General features: G+C 31.1%; 2 protein-coding genes and 1 long non-coding RNA gene across 3 annotated transcripts; 2 read left to right on the top strand and 1 right to left on the bottom strand.

The window, feature by feature from the left end:
• Positions 1-4,861: 4,861 nt before the first annotated feature.
• On the top strand, positions 4,862-5,735 carry LOC105156299 (uncharacterized). The gene has a single exon (XM_011072396.3). It carries the CDS (start codon positions 5,012-5,014, stop codon positions 5,624-5,626), a length of 615 nt encoding a protein of 204 aa, XP_011070698.3. The 5' UTR covers positions 4,862-5,011; the 3' UTR covers positions 5,627-5,735.
• Positions 5,736-15,798: 10,063 nt separating this feature from the next.
• LOC110011470 (uncharacterized) lies at positions 15,799-18,746 on the bottom strand. The gene is made up of 4 exons (XR_002286487.2): positions 18,598-18,746; positions 18,333-18,449; positions 16,065-16,123; positions 15,799-15,969 (listed from the first exon to the last, which is right to left on the bottom strand). It is a non-coding gene; the product is annotated as an uncharacterized LOC110011470 (long non-coding RNA).
• Positions 18,332-20,372, top strand: LOC105156298 (NAC domain-containing protein 43). The gene is made up of 3 exons (XM_011072394.3): positions 18,332-18,520; positions 18,611-18,888; positions 19,511-20,372. Exons 1-3 carry the CDS (start codon positions 18,337-18,339, stop codon positions 20,132-20,134), a joined length of 1,086 nt encoding a protein of 361 aa, XP_011070696.1. The 5' UTR covers positions 18,332-18,336; the 3' UTR covers positions 20,135-20,372.
• Positions 20,373-20,697: the final 325 nt, after the last annotated feature.

Here is a 20,697-nt window from a genome sequence, read left to right as displayed (position 1 = left end):
TTAATACAACAAAAGCAAAGTTGATAGTTTTCAAGACTTCATTCAACAGTACATAATTTCATCAAATATTATAGGATATTTATAATTTTTTAAACAACGAATCATATTTATAATTATACCATATATATCTATACGGTATATTAGGGAGATCATATTTTTGGTGTCTCCCGTTTCTTTGATCAATCTTTTATATTTTAATTTTAAAATTTATTTATTTATTTTGTTTTTTCACTTTCTATGTTCAAATAACTACTTCTTCCTCACTTATTATCCGCTCCATCCATATTTCTCTATATATGAATTTTCTTTTTTTGATTTATTCTCTCTATTTTATCTTAATCAATTCTAAAATATAAATTATTTTATACTCGCCACTTTCTATTTTGATTATAAATTACTATTTAATAAAAATATTATTTATTTGTACACGCTTCATTTCTACATTATAAATTAGGCCTGTACAATTCGATTAATCGATTCAAATCGAATCAATTTTTTGGTTAATAAAAAATTCGGTACATTGAAGTGGCGTACCGTATACCGTAATATTTTTATTTTTAATTATAAAATAATATATATAATAATATATTTATAATGTAATTTCTATTTTTTTATAAAAATATAAAATATATATATTAACATTTATTCGGTCGTACCTTAACCAAATAAAAAAATTTGTACGAATCGAATTGTACCAAATTTTTAAAATAAGTCAAATATCAGTATGAAGCGAAAATTCTATTCGACTGATTTTCGATCGATTAATCGATTTTTTTTGCACCCGTATTCTCAATCGATACATATATATACACACATACGCAACTCGGAAGCAGTATGGTACACAGTAGATGAGTATAGTATGTGTTGGCAAGTAGGCAAGTGTGAGTTGACCCGTCAACTTCACTGTTACGTGTTTCTTAGATGAATTTCCAGAAATTGGGGGACAGGCCGGCGGAACTACTGCGCATTTAAGAAGGCCGACTAGGGACCTATTTGCTGGTCAATTTCGTCTGCATGTGGATACAATAATGGAGGTTACAAGTTGCAAGCAAACTGTAGTATACATTGATTCGAGTTCGTTGTGCGCCTTGCGTTCTCCAAATAGTATCAAGATCTGATAAAAGAATAGGTCAATATGTTTGTTGGAAGATCTCCAACTAAATATTTCGATGCCTAAGTAAGTGAATTGATCGAAGTAGAAGATGAGAACTGAAGTTTAATGCAGATTTTTTTAGTGATCAATGTCTTATCATAAATGAAATACAAATGGTTTATTTATAGTGGCTGAAAGGGTCTACTTGCCTGTGTCGCGTATCTTGATCTTTCCTTATGTGTTGTCAAATAAATAAATGGCTCTCGTAGCAGGTCCTTGGAGCCGGATCGGTGGAGTGGGTCGGGGGACTAGACCCGGATCAAAGGGGCGCGGATTTTTAACATAATTCTTAATAAACACCATCTTTAAGGGTATTTATATTATTTTTTCAATAATTACAATAATCCCCCTGATCACAAATCATCATAATAGAATTATACTAAACGAACTTTATTTAGATTTAGCTCATAATTTAAATCAAACATAAATTCATTCGCATCATACTAAGAATTAGAGCTTCAATACCTATTCCAAAAAATTGCACGCCAAAATAATAAACAAAACATAAACTAACATGTATATGTATTTCTTACGCCAATATTCGAGAGGCAAACATGTATCGCTTTCTTTTCATCTACAATTCAATATATATCTTTTTTTAGAATAAGAACAACAAAAGCAATTATATCATATGATAACTAAAGAATAATAATCAAAGTGAAATACAACCTTCGTTTTTTTTCTCTAAAGTATTTTCTCAACCAATCTCCTCCAAAAATTAATGTTTGAACTGTATCTAACGTAAATGAATGGCGATATTATCAATAACACTACTTCCAACACTAAAAGTAGAGATAAAAGCAATAGTACGTAGTGAATGGCATAGGAAAAATATATCTTGCTATAATTGATAATATCTTGTAGTTAATTACATGAACTCTCCACCATTTTATGTCATCAAAATCTTTTCATTTTTGTTGTCCTTCTAGAACAAGTAACAATTTTCTTCCAAATACATATCGAGTCTTGTAACGCTGAATATATTCAACTTAAAAAAACTCACATATTCAGAGTAATGAGATGATTTGAATATTCCTAATATCTTGACTACGAGTGTTCAAAGTTCGGCAAACCGGTTGAAAATTGGCGAAATTGAATTATCGATTTGGTATTTACTTTGTTTTTTTTCTTCAAAAAAAAAAATCAACAAATTCAGTCAGTTTCAATTTTGTGGTTCGATAGGTTGAGGTGTTAGCAACAATCATGCGAGCAAGAGCGACTGAGGGACAATTTCATGAAGGGTCGACTGACCTAAGCGTTGAGGTGTGAATCTTGCTTCTTTTCCTAACCACAATTTTTCTTACATTTATAACTCCACTATTTGTCTCTTCTTGAATGCTATGGTACAATGTTTTGTGCTTTCCCTTTTTTATTTTCTGAGATCATCCATCTAAAAGATGTATAAATTGAAGTGTTTTAATCTGCAAAATATTTAGTAGGTTTGTATTTCTTGTAGAGAAATTGTTGGTCGCATGGTTTGCTGTTATTGCTAATTTTTTTTTTTTTTTTGATACACCTGTATAGATTAGATATTTCGTTATTGATAAAAATCAATAAAAACTTACTATAACAATCTCTAAGTTCAATTGCTTTACGATTCATATTTCAATATTGGAGCTCATATCATTATTCCTATCAAGTGTTGAGAATTCAATTCCATTTTTCTTCCATCTTGCAGATTAAGAGGAAGTTGTCGAAAGTGTTTATGTAAAATGAGCTAGTTGTAAGCTTTATCCTATTTGTGCACTAGTTGTAATATTAAAGAGGTTGTATTTAGTTCTTCTTTGCTAAGTTTGAACTAATTGTAGTGTTTATCCTTTTGAACTAATTCTGAACCAATACGAGATGTTTAGCTTATTTATGAATCTTATTGTCAAAGATGATCCGAAAGAATTAAATGAGTTGGTTGCGCTAGTTAGGTATATTAGTTAATCACCTGCAAGCCTTTGGAATGATCACGGGATCCGTGCCCTGCTTTCTTTTTTTTTAGTGTTAATTTGAAATAAAAACATTTTTCACAATCTTATTCATTAAAAAATGGGTAAGTTTTATATATAATTTATTTGCACTATTCCATTATAGATATATAACCATGTATATTTTTTCATATTGTACTTAATATCTCATATTTTTATATTTTTGCTAACTAGTATTACAGAAAAATACATTCATTATGACAAATAATTATAACTAAAGCATAAATTATTACAAAAATATTGATATGATTGTACATGATATCGACTCTATACTAAAAAATGCAAAAACTGCTCAACCCAATTAGATCGCAGAGTATGTTTTTGATGATTGTTGGGTTGGACTGGGACTAAACTTTATAAAAATTACAAACATTGATAACCTAAATACCCCAAACCGCACTGTGTACACTCCTATTGGGAAAAATATCAGCAATTGTGCTGCCGACAATAATCCATCGCTAAATCCATTTTAAAACCATAATTGCATTTTGCAGTGGACAACATTAAGCATAAAAAAATCATTGCAATGGAATTGATAATTGCCACCAACTGTCTTCATTGCAAAAGTTACGGCAATATTGCTGTGACAAAACAGTATGTTGTAGATTGTTGCAAAATCTGTGACAAGAAAGTTCATGAAGTTGCAAGTTTCTGTTGCAATAGTCGTTGCAGATTATTTGCAAGAGATGTAATATATAAATCCATTGCAAACTTGCAGTGACAGAAATTCATTGCAGTTTACAAAGGAAAGTGCTCGTGGCAACATTTCGACACGAATTTTGCGACGAGTTATCACAATTGTAGGTCATCCTACCGTTGACCAAAATTTATAACGAAATATTATAACAGATAATTCATTACAAAAATTTATTATTAGTTTACAATAGAATTTGCCACGAAAATTAAAAATAATTAAACTTTCGTTGCAAAATCATAGCAAAAGTCATTGCAAATTTGCAATGGAAGTGTCCATTGCAAAAAATTTATAGCTATAAGTCTATTTTTTTAGTGTCTCTCCTACAATTTTTTTTTTTTTGTAAAATTTAAATATCTTATTTCCCATTGATTGCAAATAACACTGATCACCAGAAACAATTAAAAAGTGAACATCTTTGGAGGGTGCAACACATATTAATTAAATAAAGAAAGAAAGATATGTAATCCCCCAAAGGGGTGCCAAGGATAGTGTTTGTTTTAAATAAAATTTTTATAATAATTGAAATTATATTTAGGAGAATGATTGCAATAGATATATTTTAAGGATGTAAATAATAATGTTATTATCGTCATTAAAAAATTAGTCCATATTATGAGGGGCTATTTTGTTACATTTTATAGTTTAGGGGTGTAAATGCACTTTATGTATAGTTCAAGATGCAAAATGTATTTAACTCATTTTTTTTGTCATGGTTTTTAGCCACAACAAATATTTTAACCACAATCGTAAAAATTATAGCCAACAAGCGTTACGTGACCATGGTCAATAACTATTTGTTGTGACTGTTTATTTTTAACCATAGTAATTAGTCATAATTAAATATTATATTTCTTCTAATAATATATTATATTAATTTTGTTGGCACGTGGAATCCAGATTTTAGATTTTCCAATTTAAATGTTATTATATTTTTTTTATTTAATATATATATATATTGTGTGTGTAAAATATCTATCAAAATAAAATAAATAATATAATCTTTATATTCATAAAGTGTGTATATTAATTAGAATAGAAAACAAAACAGACTTTGAATAGAAAATGTAATCTGTGTCGAATCACTAAAGAACGAAAGCAAAATTGCTGCGACCAACTTTTCCCCCTCCTATTCATCTTTACTTTATTTAAATCACCCTCCAAATATTAAATGCTACTGCTTTCTTGATGACTTTGTGTTATAGTGAGATGGGGAATTGTCTGTTCGTCGGAGGGATGGGAGACGGCCACCAATCAGTAATTAGAGTTGCGACATCAAACGGCGTAATGGAATTTCATGCACCAGTCACCGTTGAATCCATCATCGATGAGTTCCCTGGCCACGAAATATTCCGGAGCCATGATCTCTTCTGGACGCCACTTCCCCACAGCCAAGAACTCCTCGTTGGCGAGTCGTATCGTTTGCTTCCTCTGATGGACCTTACCAACGGAGGATTAACGCCGGCCCGTATGGGATGCGTGAGGTCGAACAGCACGCCGCAGAGAATGGCTGCTCCGCAGTATAGGATGTCGTTCGACAGCCGGGGATTGGAGAAGAGGTTGCCGGAGGATCAGGAGGGTCAAGTGCGGCGCGGGTTTTGGAAAGTGAAGGTGGTTATAAGGCCGGAGCAGCTGCTGGAGATTTTGTCGGAAGAGGCGAAGACGGAGGAGCTGATTGAGAGTGTCAGAACGGTGGCGAAATGCGGGACTGTGTTCGCCGGAGGATTTTCCGATCAGTGGAGTCTTTCCAGCAGCAAAAATACAGCATCTTCCAACAAGGATAGCTTGCTAAGTTTTAATTAGTGCAAACTGCAAACAACAGTTATTGTAGTTTTTCTTTGTGGATTGAATTTTCTATGTCATTTTCATTTTGTATTTTTTATATTATTTAATATATACGTACTATGTATAAAATATTTTATTAAATAAAATATTTATAAATAAAAATATGTATTATATGCATATACATATTATATATGTATTACATGTATAAATAATATTATTTTTATACATGTATATATTAAATAAAATTTTAATTTAAATGCTTGAGTCAAGTCAATTATAATAAAAAAATAGAAATTTATCATGGCTATCCTAATAGATTTCAAAGTTGAATGCTTGGTTGTAAAATTAATCTTGTGTGATCAATGATTAACATAATGATTGTGTGATATACTCTCGAGTCGGAATTCTTCTATACCGATTTCTTCCTCATAATTTATCTTTACTTTTTGTTTAGTTTATATTAGTTAGTAATAATTTTTAATTCAAACTCCTCCCATTCGGTTACCACAATTTGACTAAACAATTAATCTAGTTCTCTGGGGATTCAACCTAGTTTCACTATTGTTACAGTGTATAATCAGTAATTAATCTTAACGGCTTCGACAACCGATCAGTATTTTCTATTCCTCTTTTTCATTTATCCTTAGCCACTTGTTATTACGCATGGTGTACGGTTTCTTTCTGCATTTCAATTACATCGAACATCCCTGAATTATCAAATGGAACATCCCTTTGATCCGATTAATCATAAATTACTGCTTTAGTTGTGCGTTATTTCACCCTTAAGCCGTGTTCTTGAGTGGATCCACTCATGTTCAGGTCCACCATATTGAGGTGTTGGAGTAGTCGGAAACTCCTTTAGTGCGCCCATCTTAGGTCATTAGCAGGCTGCAGGTGGCCTGATTGCTGAACTCTTATAATTGGGTTAGGGGTGCCCTGATCTTCTTGTTGGGCCACACACAATTGTGGGCTTTCTTCCTGATTGGGCCTTGGAAGGTTGAGATTACAAACCGCCGGAAACTAGATCGGAAGTTGGGCTGGATTCCTTGGGCTTTGAATACTGCGGCCCGCAGGTTTTATCGTTGGTAGACTTGGGACTTGTGATTTTGATAGAAATTCGTGATTTAGCCCAATATAGTCCAAACTCAAATTAACACTACAGCATATTTAATTATTTCAGATATTATAAATTACTATTGTCTAAAAATCATAACAAAGCAATTATATATGTTTATCATGATCAAATAAAATTAATATTAAAAAAATTAATTAAATTTTGACCACCGTTAATTAATTAATATTCATCGTAATTTTACTTATGACCAAATATATATCATAATTTTTAGTTGTAGCTAATGCTTTGACCTCACTTGTATAAACAATGATCAATAATCATTGTGTAACCGTGGTTAATTAGTATTCATCACAATTTTTTTTAATCATGATAATTGATCATAACGAAAAGTCATATTTCTTCTAGCGTAATTACGAAATTATATATCAAAAGTCTATAATTATTTTTTCTAGGATGCATTATTTTAATTAATTGTGCAATCGATGGGGCCAAATTTAGCTTATTTAGTGTCGGAAGAAAATTCAAAAGATGTAACGAAAGTGGTAAATGCTATATATACATTTGAATGAGAAACAAAATGTTGTCAAGGGTTAGAGTAATTATTTTTGAATGATTAATAAATTTGAGGGGTTTTTGTGTAAAATGCATGCGATCAATCTATTATTGTTCACAGTTTAATTATATTACGATTCACTTAGTAATTTTCAAATTCATTATAAGTTCAATATATCCATCTCGAGTAGAATGCATTTTTCGTCCTATATTTTTTAGGGATGAAAGAAATTAGACTGAATGTAATATTTTATTTTTTTTTAAAAATAATTATTATCCTCAATTGCAAAATCAAAGTACGATTGGATTAAAAAATGCCACCATAATTACAGGACCAAAAATGCATTTTTCCAATCTATTCTATACCATTAGCTTAAACACATAAATTAATTGTTGGTTTGAAAAAAATAATCTCACACCCTTTTAGAAGCAAAGTTATAAATGGAAAAGAGAACATATATTGCCACCTAAATCAGCTGATCTTAGGATCCCTAAAATTATGAAAATAATTAAACGTGATAATTGAGTTTTATTTTTCTAGGCAAAAATTGACTATAATATATAAACATTAATTGCTTGTCGCATAAATTAGGGCAATCAACAAAAGTTAGGAACACGAGCAATTCTTTCTCAAATCAAATCTGATCAGATCAAACCAATCACACAACAAATATGATATACTTGTCGTGTGATCGGTCACCTTTATTAAATTATACATCAATCACACGACATGAGTATCCATTTGCTATATAATTAATTCAAGTCTGACCAAAGTGGATTTGAATCAAAATATAAGACCGTAAATTTATTTTAGTATTATCCAAGACAACATGAAAAATCCAATTATTTGTACATCGAGTAATTGCTTTCCTTTTACTCAACAACATTGACGATAATTAAGGTACGAACTAATTAATGAACTTTCTCTATGATGACAGGACTTGAAGTTGAGAAAAAGTGAAACAAAATTTACCATTAATAACACTTTCCAGTTCAGGCCAAAAACCTATTCAATCACATTTATGAACAAAACCCTTTGTAGGAATAAAGTTCAGTTCTACATACATGAGAACACAGAGCATTGGTTTTTACATGTGTTGTCGGAGTCCAGCAGCACCATGCGAAAATATAATTTCGGCCAAGGAAATTGAAATAATGGTTCGATGCTTTTTTGCACTAAAAAATATGGATTGTTTTCTATGCTATAAACGAGCCTGGTTTTAGCTCTGATCAGAATATTTGTCATAATTTTCAGTTGTAACTAATACTATAGTCTCGTATATTGTGAAGTTGTGGTTAATTATGAGAATAATCCACCACACATGATGCGACCTAAAGGCCTAAACAACAAAATGACGAATTATTAATTTTATGAGAGTAATAGTTTGACAAACATTTATTATTTGCTTCAATTTGTCATAAACAAAAAAAGAAGTTATATGTCAAGACTTCCACTATGATTATTTGCCAAAAAAGGGATGAACTAATTATTGTTATTATTATTTTGTTTTATAAAAAGTTGATATTAGCTAGAAGGGTCTTATAATATGCAAGTTGTTTAGGTTTTTTTTTTTATAATAATATATATATATATATAGATATAATTGGAGAGGATATGTCGTACGTACGTATAATTAAAGGCATCTTCGGTTATGTCATTCGGCAACAACTGATCATGCACGTTGCTATAAATCATTAAGTAATAATTAGACAATTGCGAATCTCTTTATGTCTTAAAAAGCAGCTTTATGCAGATTCTTAGTGAAGACCATAACCCTCTCATACAACAGCCTCGAAACTCGATCTCGATTAGTGTCCAAAACCTTACAACTTTAATCTGCAGTAAGCCGGACATATTCTGCATATTATACAATTCCTCTTTTTTTTTCTTTGTAGTCAGCGACAAATTATTTTCTATTTTCATATATTTAGATTACTTGTTTTTTTTTTTCGTCAACTGAAACTAATGCCGTTCAATTTTTTTCAAGTGATCCTTATATTCTTACTTACTATATATTATTTATTATTTTAATGATCGTTGAATCTTTTTTTAGTGTGTAAAAATTTTAGAATCTAATTAATTCATCTTAAAATAAAAATAAAATTCTCCAACCCCAATGCATACAATAACATGGAAAAGAAAAAATAATACGAAATCCAAAAGAAATAACAAAAATCAATTTGATCTTGTAGTTACTAATTATAATTAGATTATATTTATACATACAACTAGATGACACTATGATGATGTGGACAATCAGTCACCAAAGCATAGCCAATCTACATGCGTAGGCTCTTTAGAACGTTGAAATTTGTCGTAAACGCACATTATAATCACGATTTCAAAATCATATAATAAGAAAAAGAAATTCATAAAAGAGAAATTAATTAATTATACAAAAGTACTCCAATTACTGTATGGAGAAAAAAGTTGAGTTGACATAAAATAAATAAAATAAAAGGATACAATTAGTAGGGAATGTGCATTATTAGACACTATTATTATAGGTAGGTAGGTAGCTAGCAAGAGTTAAGTAAAAAATTGGGTGGTCTCCAATCCCAACAGTTTGATGTGTGCATGATAACTAAGAGGTAGAAATGAGAATGATGGAAGAGTGATACTGATAACAACCCTGAATTTTTGAGCTTGCTTCTCATGCAAACTACACCATCACATTCACTAGCTACACCATAAATAATTAAGTTTATAATAAATTAATATTATAAGTTTCTGTATTTAATTTGTAAAATGATCTTAGTTGAACATGTTGCGGGGCTGAAAAAAATAATTTCAAGTTACACGACACTCGAGATAATTAATTATTAAAAATTTGGTAGAATTCAATTCATAATGTATATATAATCAATGAATTAAATTATATTTTATTTTATTTTATTTTGTGAGATCTATTAATAATTTATGATCACGACTTGGCCATTTTTGCTGAAAAAAAATTAACTTTTTTAGTAAAATCACGACTCGACATATTAATATTAACATATTTTAAAAAATTATATTAATATATTTTTTAATAAAAAATAAATAACCCTGAGTTGGGCTGTCTTTAATGTAAAGTCTATCACATATACAATTAAATAAGTTCAATTATTATAAAGACATTAAATTTGTAAATTCAAAATACGTATTCTGAAGTCACAAAACATACAAATGACATTCATTCTATGATTATCTCTCAAGTTTCAAGAAACATTCTCTAGTATAAACTATAAATACCAACTATTTGAGCTTTCGAGTTTTGATGTATTATAACTTTATGAACTTCAAAACCTACAACAAAAAAAATATGTATTACCAAAATTCATATTTCGTGTAATTATAAAAGGACATAAAGAATATAAATATACCATGTTCATGAATTTCAATCATCAATTTCATGTGCTATGCTTGAGCTTGCAACCATAAACTTTGCAAAGGTAATCCATAATTGTTAACACAAAAACGTTGTACATGTGTTATCACTTTTAATGGAAAATAAAAAATTACTAACAGAAATATATAAAGAAATTAAAGCAATAGAAAAGTAGTGTACCTTCATGCATTTTTTCATACTTCTTGTGCTCACCTACTACCTATTCAATATTAATTGGTTTTTAACACAACCAGCTTTAAGTACATATGAGGGCTTCTACTATTTTTGGATCTAAAGAGTTCCTATAGAGATCAAGTAGTAGTCGACCACTTGTGCTAAATGCTTGCTCAGAGCTAATGGTGGATATAGGAGTAGCCAAAATATCCTTCGACACTAGAGAAAGAATTAGATATCTTGAAGAGTTTGTCTTCCACCAATTTAAGATATCAAAAGCCTCATCCCTTTTCTCATGAGGTTTACTTAAATATTGTAACAACTCTGGTTTACGTTGTACATTCTCATTTTCTTCTAAGTGTTTGTCAAATCCTGACTCTATAAGCTTGATTACATCTCCAAATTCATCAACTTCAGAATCTTGAATTGTTGGCTAGGAGTATCACTCCTAACTTGCGAAGTATGAGAATCATAAGGTTTCAAGTAATAATAACAGAGGTCATTTAATGCATGCTCAATATTTCTCTCCAAATTCAATGCATTAGAGCTCTCAATCCCGTACATAAAATTCAAACAATAAGACACACACTTCATCTTATAACGAGGATCAAGTACCATGACAACAAACAACGACTCATTCATATTTTTAATATTTGACCAATATTTATCAAACTTTGTTTCATTCTTGTAACCATCTCTGCAAGAAAATGTCCTTACTTTTGACCAAATTTGCAATATTAGCACATATGCTCGCCAATTCATGAAAGAATGTGTTTGATGTGATATATGAACACACTAACATCTTTAAAGTGATAGAGTAAAATAATTTAAAAATTTCACAAAATGCCGAGCATCCATCCAATCTTGAAAACTAGGAGGACCAATTAAAAGTTTCCCCCTACTTTTCCACTTCTCATTATCAACAAAATCTTCAACATCATCATAGTTATCAAAGTAACGAGCATATGCGTTATCTTTCCTTTCTAACCGCTTAAAAGCCCATTCAAATTTTTCAACATGATCCAACATCAAGTATATCGAGTTCCACCTCCTACCACCGATGTCAAGACTCACAAAATGTTTTGATTCATCATATCAACACATTTTTGAAAATTCGGAACCTGGAAGGAGAAGACCTCACATATTTGATTGCATTGTGAATCCTGATAATACATTTACTTTGATCATTTAAGCCATCTTTCACAGTGAGATTCACAATATGTGCACAACACCTCACATGCAAGAATCTTTTATCAAGAATCGATCTTTTTCATTTGGTATTTCTTTTCAAGTAATCAATAATAAGATCAATTGATGAGGCATTATCAACTATAAGAGTTCAAACGTCTTCGATATTCCACTCCTCTATGACTTTTCCTATTGCGGCTTCTTTGTGATTCTCAACCACAAAGTTCAAAATTCTCTTTTGCAATTTCCATGAATCATCAATCCAATGAGCAGTAAGCCACATATAATTTAAATTTTAAATTGACGTCCAGGTAGCAGTGGTAAGACATAAACATTGTGATTTTAAAAGTTTTTTCACTGCTTTGTTCTTTTCAACATAGAGAGTTTCATGCAATCTCTCGCAACAGTGATGTGACTTGGAATTACAAATTTAAGTTGTAAAGCTTGAGAATAAGCTCTAAAACCCTCCCCCTCTACCATTTTGAAAGGTAGTTCATCAATGACCATCTTTGCTAAAAAAATTTCTAATTCCTTCAATGTCTAACTTTTTTTGTTTTACCAAATGCACTATCATTTTCTATTTCTAGCTTAGCAAAGTCTGTAATTGATTTTTTAGGCTTATACTTTTTGTGGGGGTACTTAGTACATCTGTTCTCTAAATTTAGAAGAGAATCAGAAATCTCAAACAATATAATTAAAAGTGGAGTGAAGGCATTGAACAGTTTGCAGAAGACTCTTTGTCTTATTTTATTTCTCAATTTTTTTTAATTATTAAAAGATTATCTATTTATATAATAAAATATTGTTATTATACCATACATGATATGCATATAATACATATATATTACATTAATTTATTGCATGGTAAGTGGAGAAAATGTTTTATTATGTTTAATAGTAAAAGAAGATTTTCTGTTTTCAATGAAAGAAATAAGATAATTTTTCAAATTAATTAAAGATAACAGTCTTAACACTATAAATTGACAATATAATGATAATTTACACATTTTTATTAATTGATTATTTATAAAATCTAAAGTGCTAAGAATATGTGTGTAGTAATTAATGTAATTACTATACATGGTTACATATTATTTTAAAGAAGAATACAAATAAATTTAAAAAAGTTACCAATTTGATATTTTTATGAATAATATTATAAGATTGTGAAAAATTCATATTTTTGATTAAATTATATAGGAAATTGATCATAATAATATAAAAATATTAAAAGAATATTATTTAAACTAAAATAAGATATTAAGATGATACCTTTATAAAAAATTCTAATTTTTTATATTATTGCTATTATCGCAATGTTTGCGGTCCACGTAAGTATAAATTCAAATCCGATTGCTAAATTATGATTTTTCTTTTTTTTAATAGCCAAGACCAACCCAACTCACCCTTAACCCATTAATTACGATGCATTAGGTTAGGTCGATCAATAATTTCATTGAACACCCCAAGAACCATGGTTGAGTTGCGCCTGGAAGGGCTCAGTGCCTAGTTGAGACCCATACCCCACATCAGATATTAGTAATCACGACAAAAAATCATACTTCTTGCAATAAAATTACTGACGGAAGCTCAAATAAGTTGGATAAAAGGTTTGAACAAATTAACTTAATTATAGGACTTGACTAATTCATGGTGCAGGCCTATAAGATTGTGCCGTCACCCCACGTCAGTATGTTCTCTGACTAACCTGATCGGGCATTGAAATGTTTGTATCTGCAGGTGAAAGTGGTCGTGTCGGGAAGACTTATGAGAGAAGAAGGATTAATGAAATAATTAGGGAATGAGAAATTAAAGTAGAAGCAACAAATGAGAAAGGGTGGATATGGTGGGAATTAAAGATAAGGAGGCAGAGAGAGAAAAAAGGGCGATGGTGGTGAGTGAGTGAGTGAATAAAGGGGAGAAGTGGTTGCTTCGTCAATTAATATTTGTTGGCTAAAATTCATGATTAAAGTTAGAATTCTAGGAATTAAAGGAAATATCATCATTATATTAAGACGAGGGCAATGACCTCATAACGGTATTAAAGTTAGAATTTTAGTGATGTTATTTTCGTTAATAATTTATCATATCACTAATTAAGTGGTTTGTTGTGTGTGTGTGTTTGTCGCCCGCGCATGTTAGAAGAAAATTTACTATTATCGATATTTTAATAATTATGAATTAAAAATTATAGTAAATAATTATTATTAATCATCACTATGATACATTATGTTAATATCTAAAAAAGTTCGAAATGGGAAGTAAATTTATTGGTGATAGTAACGAATTTAGCAAGTGATAAGGATTTTAAGTTTTTGTGATTTTCAAATTAACATTAGGAACGAAATATAATTGGTACGGAATTTTAATGTTGCAAAATTTTGTAGCTGGCCTTAACAAAATATTTGAAAGTTCCCTAAAAAAAATTACTAACAAATATTTGCATTGGGTGAAATTTCTAGCAAAATTAGGAATAAAAATATTTAATGTTAAAATCAGCAATAAACAGATTATCAAGTAAATATTTTTTCTTGCTAAATTCGTTGCTAGCGTAAATTAACAATGAATTTTCACTATTTAGTAAAAAGTTTGTGTTGCTACTAATAACATTCGACCAATGAAGTAGCCAACAGCCATAGCCAGCCATTTTTTTGCCCCTTGCTTAGCCAATACCGTTGTTACTCTGACAATAGCCTCCCCGTTCTATTCTCCGATGAAATAATCTTGAGCGTTTTCCTTGGGGATTCTCGAAACCCCTCCACAGCAGGATTTGCGTGGTTAGGGTTAATCTGCACGAATCTGACAAATGTAGGTTGACTCACACTCTACATGTCGTCTTTGGCCCCCTCCAAAGTAGTTAATGCCTTTGAAAGAGCGAGTTAAAACGCGAAGAAAAAAAACCTTCTTTCCTTTGAATTCCAATTCAAGTAGAGCAAACTAAGTTCAATTATTTTATTTATAGCAAACAAGTAGTTAGCTTATTAGAATCAAAGTAAATAAGAATGGAGTATTCTCTTGTGACCTAAGATCTAATTCTAGAAAGAGCAAAAGTTGCGGATAACTTTTTTTTTTTTACTTAGATTCCCGATTACTAATTAAGAGGTCTTTATTAACAAGATAAATGCATGTGTTCTTCCTTTCGTGAAAGTAGGCAAATAAAATAAATTTCGTCTCACGTATATAATTATAATCAAATTTAAATATAAAAAAGATAGATATATAGTTTTGTCCCACCCTTGTCGTATTTTTATTGGGCAAGTTACCGGCAAGTGAGACACCAACAACAATGTTGGAACGGGCAGATAGGTAGGTTTACTCGTACTCTATCGAGGTATCCCTGGGCAAAATTGCCATAGAAGCCAGTGCACCCCAAAATTGCCCATCATAGAGAGAGGAGCAGCCTTAGCCTATCGATCCCATCCCTCCCCATAGCGGTGAACCCAACTGAGAGAGATAGGGAATTAGAGACATTTGTTTTTCTTTTCTTTTCTTTTTTTCTTTTTTGAGTTCAAATGCATTAAGAAGGGTTTATATCTATTTCTATAATAGTTTGTCGTTTTTTTGTCACATTTGAACATATTCATTAATTTGAATGATTAATGTCTTGAATCAGCACTTGAATTTGAATGGTATTAATTATGTAATGAATCAGATAAAATATAATGATATGCAATCTTTTTTATTATGTGCTACCTTATAGTTCTCCAAGACACGAATTTGAAGTTATGATTTCAAATTTAAATTTTTACTATATTTTATTGAATGTTAATAACTTTCAAATTCTTTGATTTAAAATTTAAAACTATCAATCTAAATGAAATCCAAAATCATTTGTAACGCTAAAAAGGATATCGTACCTGCATGTATATATCCAATACACATCTTACATACAAATTTTGATGGTTGTAAAGAAACAAGCGGTCGTATGTCTCCTTCAAGAATCTGAGTTGAGACGTACATTTGTATATGTACGATGGGTATGTAATAATATAAGGACGACACTGAAATATCAGACAAATCAAGCACAATAAGTTACGTTAGGACAGTAGCTCGTGTGACATGAAAATATTTCGAAAAAATAAATTCCAAAATTCACCGTGTTTCTTTCCCACGAAAGCCAAAGCCCCCCATCATTGTCTGTCCCAAGGATATTGGCTGCACGAGAAAAATGAGCAATTGAGTGTGTGTGTGTGTGTGTTTTGGAGAGAGGGGGGAAGAGAGAGAGAGAGAGATTATTGGAAGATAGTGGTAGTTTGGAGGGTGCTTTTCTTTGAGATTTTAAGGTCGGGCGTCACAGTTAGGGATGGACCCCTCTACCCCTCCATTTATACGAATTTTTATATTATTATATATATAGATTGATATTATATTGTACGTTTGTACTTTTTGAATTTTTTATTCCATATATATAAATATACTTAGGATGTAATTTAGAAATATAAATATTTTTATATTTTATTAATTTCAAATGCTATTAAGTTTGTTTTTATGAAGAAAATCAAAAGGCGATACTAATTTTATTTTCTTTCAAAAACTTGATTATAAAAAAGACAATATATTATGAATTATACTGTTTTTTTCTAAAAGAAGTTCATTTATATCATAGGACAAATATGATAGTATCTTTTACATAACGTGTTTATATTTATTATGATTGAGGGCGTGCCAAAAATCAAGATTTGTGAGAGTATGTATAGAGACTAAGATTTATGAGTACATTATTTATTTTTTATTCTTTGGTTCGTCAAAAGCAAATGAAACTGACAAAAGGATAAGATAAAATTATAAACAATTAATAAGTTCGATATTAAGTAAAAAATAATGACTTTAAGTCGAAAATTCAACACGGTAAAATGAATTATTCAGTAAAAAATAAATTATCTTACAATAACTATGATAATTAATGCGTATGAACCCAACTACTAGAAAATTTTGATTATGTTATGTTCATATCGTTCTCGATTTTTTTATTGCATATTTATATTGTTAGCGTATAATTTTAAAATATATTTGTATATATTATTAGTTTCACATATTGTTAATTATTTTTGTGAAGGAAATTAAATGTGTTGCTAATGCTTTTTTATTCTCACTTTCAGAAACTTTGTTAATAGATCATTCAGTACGAATCATACTTTTTTAGGAGAATTTATATCACATGATAATAGGATAATATCTTTTACATAATCTATTTTTATTTAAATTGAATAAGAAAATGTATATATTGTATTTGAAACTTATAGAATAGTATTTCTCAATGCGTAAAAACATGATAGTATTATATTGTTATTTTCAATATGTTCTATAAATAAACCTAGTAAAGAATTTTTGTGGCGAAATTGATCAACTTTTAAAATATAAATTATAAATTATATATATATATATATTATAATTTTTTAAAATATTTTTATCAACTATTATTCTGTATAGATTGTTTATTTTCCCACCCTCAAATTTTTTTATATTTTTTCAAATATTTTTTATTTTTTAAAAACGTTCAGTAAGGATAAAATAGTATTGTTTACTTCACCATTTAAGAACTACATAATTGCTTTCTATTTAAGGGGGATATTTGTAATTTTTTACATAACGAAAGAGTATTTGTAATTATATCAAATTTTAAAAGAAATAATTGTAATTTCCCTAAAATTTATAATTTTTCATACATAATACAGGGTCACACTAATTTAATTTAAATTATATTACAAATATTAACATATTCATATAATTATATATTTTGAATTATTTATTAATTACGTAATAAATATAATTAAACCGACAAATTCGGACCCCGAAGCTCACAACTTAGAATATGAGAGCCCTCCAACATCCAAAAGTGGGACCTTGAATATATTGCCACACATAGCCACCCTTAGCCACCCTACACTAAAACCCACTGTAGGAAATTTTTGTTCGGATCTAACTCGATAAAATTTGAATAAATTATATGCAAAGTACAATATATTCATCATATAATTGGCGTACAATTTAATGAAAGGTAATCAATCACAAAATAAGTATATCACACTTACTTAGTTATTGAATTAGTCTGATCAAATCAGATTCGGACAAGAATTTTCTGCCACCCCACCCCACCTCACCCCCGGAATTAGGTGGTTGGTATTGTTGAACAAGCTTAAGGCCCCACCCTAAGCCCCATGACACCAAAACTTTCCATGCATTTTCACTCCCCACACCACTTTATATAAATCATCATCTCCTCCCAACCTTTTCACGCACACACCAACACCTCCCCTTTTAATTTCAATCCTTTTCACACACAAAAAGAATACATCAACAGAAGTATAGTGACCATACCCTATTCCGACAGGCGAAACAAATAACAGATCAGTTGATTGATTACCATAATGTCAGAGGACATGAGTTTGTCCGTGAACGGACATTCCAAGGTGCCTCCAGGCTTCCGTTTCCACCCCACCGAAGAGGAACTCCTGCAATATTACCTCCGGAAGAAGCTGGCCTGCGAGAAAATCGACCTCGATGTTATCCGGGAGGTGGACCTTAACAAACTCGAACCTTGGGAGATTCAAGGTAATCTAATCAAACAATCCTAGTACTAAGGATGTTTGTTTTAATATGCAAGAAAAAGAACATGAGTAATTAATTACCCTTAATTTGCAGAGAAATGCAAAATAGGGTCCACCCCACAGAATGACTGGTACTTCTTCAGCCACAAAGACAAGAAGTATCCGACGGGGACACGGACAAACCGGGCGACGGCTGCCGGTTTCTGGAAGGCCACCGGACGAGATAAGGTGATTCAGAGCAATTTGAGGAGAATTGGGATGAGAAAGACGCTGGTTTTCTATAGAGGGAGAGCTCCACATGGCCAGAAATCGGACTGGATCATGCATGAGTACAGGCTTGACGACAACACTCATGATCACTCCACTACTAATGTAATTAATCATTTTACCCTCTTTTTCTCCTTTCTCTTTATTGCTATTCAACCATGTTTTTCTATTATAAAGTAGTAATGCATCTCATACTTACATATATACAATACGTGTACGTAAATTGTAATATGCGATGTATGAGATGCAGCACTTTCTTGCAAAAAAAAAAAAGTAAAAATTGTCCCTTAATAAAATATCTGATATCATCATTATATACATGCATGATGTCTTTTATTAAAAAAATAAAATATGATTTGGAATTAAAAATTCAATTTTTTTTTCTTACTTTTTGCGCTAGCTTTTGATATGTATATATATTGAATCGGTATAGTTCTTTTATCTCACTTTTAAATTACAATTTACTTTACAAACAGGACACGTGTTAATCACATGTGATACTAAAATGTGATAAAAAATTCCACGAGCTTGAAACCATCTTTTTTTTTGTGTGTGTGATTCATGTCCGACTTTAATCATGGTTATTTAAAACTGTTAATTTAGACATTCAATTAGCATGAACCAACCAACAATTAATCTCACTCATACCTTAAGTTTCCAAGAATGTTCAAGACATTAGACGTTGTTCTTTTACTTACAAAACATACTATGAATTTTGATTAATTAGGTTTCAAATATTGGACACGAACAATCGGGGCCCGAGGAAGGCTGGGTGGTCTGCCGTGTTTTCAAGAAGAAAAACTACCACAAGGCATTGGAAAGCCCCCTCACTTCATCCACCCCAATCATGTCCGCAAACCTCCCAAGAAACGACGCCGTCCTTGATCAGATACTCATGTACATGGGAAGATCATCATCATCTTCTTGCAAGCAAGAGACCGAATCACATGGGCAGTTTCCTAATCAACCATCGGGCTTCATGCACATTCCCGAACTACTCGACAGTCCAACCATCAATCATCCATCATCATCATCATCAGCACTTGCCAACCAATCAACGGCCAACAACGTTCTGCTGACAGAAATCGGGCCGTATTCATCCGATTGGGCGGCGCTGGACCGCCTGGTCGCGTCTCAGCTCAACGGCCAGTCATCGATGAACGAAGAATTCTCATTTACATTCGACCACGATGATGATCAGATGCAGTTGGTACACATGAATAGTGGTGCAGACAGACACGATCATCATAATCAAGTGGTGATGATGAGCTCCGAGACGACAGATCTTTGGAACTTCGCCCGATCATCATCGTCGTCGTCTTCTGACCCGCTGTGCCACTTGTCCGCTTAATACAACATATATATACTATTACTAGGTTTTGTCACGATGGTACGATTTGCCAGGACACAGAGATACATACATTTACGTGTTGCTTTGCGCTATATAAAACCCTATTTAAGTTCAAATAATAAATAATATCTTCGTACCTTGTCTGGTGCAACATCATTGTCCGTAAAGGTACACACACACACTATAGTTTGATTCCCACGATGATAACTAACAAACACACACATACACATGCAGACGGATCAGAATTTTTGTTCCAAAGTTTTCATTTTATCTTCCACTCCATTCAGTATACATATGCCATGTCACGTGTATAAATTTTTTTCTAAATAAAATATATGATGTCATATTCATACTTGTGTGGAATATAATTTATAATAAAAAATTCAATTTGCATGAACATATATACGTACATATGAATGTGTGTATGTATGTGTGATTTGCTACCAATCATTGCTTCAAGAAAATCACATAAAAGCAGCCTTACCAATAGGACCCAACCCGAAAGGGACTCCCACTCGGTTGGATTTGTGGTCAAGTGGCTTCATCCATTGGAACAATTAATT

Source organism: Sesamum indicum, linkage group LG2 (assembly GCF_026168435.1).
Source record: "Sesamum indicum cultivar Baizhima isolate 11 linkage group LG2, ASM2616843v1, whole genome shotgun sequence".
Lineage (NCBI taxonomy): Eukaryota > Viridiplantae > Streptophyta > Magnoliopsida > Lamiales > Pedaliaceae > Sesamum > Sesamum indicum.
Note: the sequence above shows the minus strand (reverse complement) of the source record. Positions and strands in the feature narration are given on the sequence as shown.

Excerpts from the sequence above, each read along its gene's own strand:
- LOC105156299 (XM_011072396.3), top strand. The coding sequence starts at position 5,012 with ATGACTTTGTGTTATAGTGAGATGGGGAATTGTCTGTTCGTCGGAGGG.
- LOC105156298 (XM_011072394.3), top strand. The coding sequence starts at position 18,337 with ATGTCAGAGGACATGAGTTTGTCCGTGAACGGACATTCCAAGGTGCCT. Across the intron at positions 18,521-18,610 it reads CGAACCTTGGGAGATTCAAG|AGAAATGCAAAATAGGGTCC; the intron begins GTAATCTAATCA and ends CTTAATTTGCAG. Across the intron at positions 18,889-19,510 it reads ATGATCACTCCACTACTAAT|GTTTCAAATATTGGACACGA; the intron begins GTAATTAATCAT and ends TTGATTAATTAG.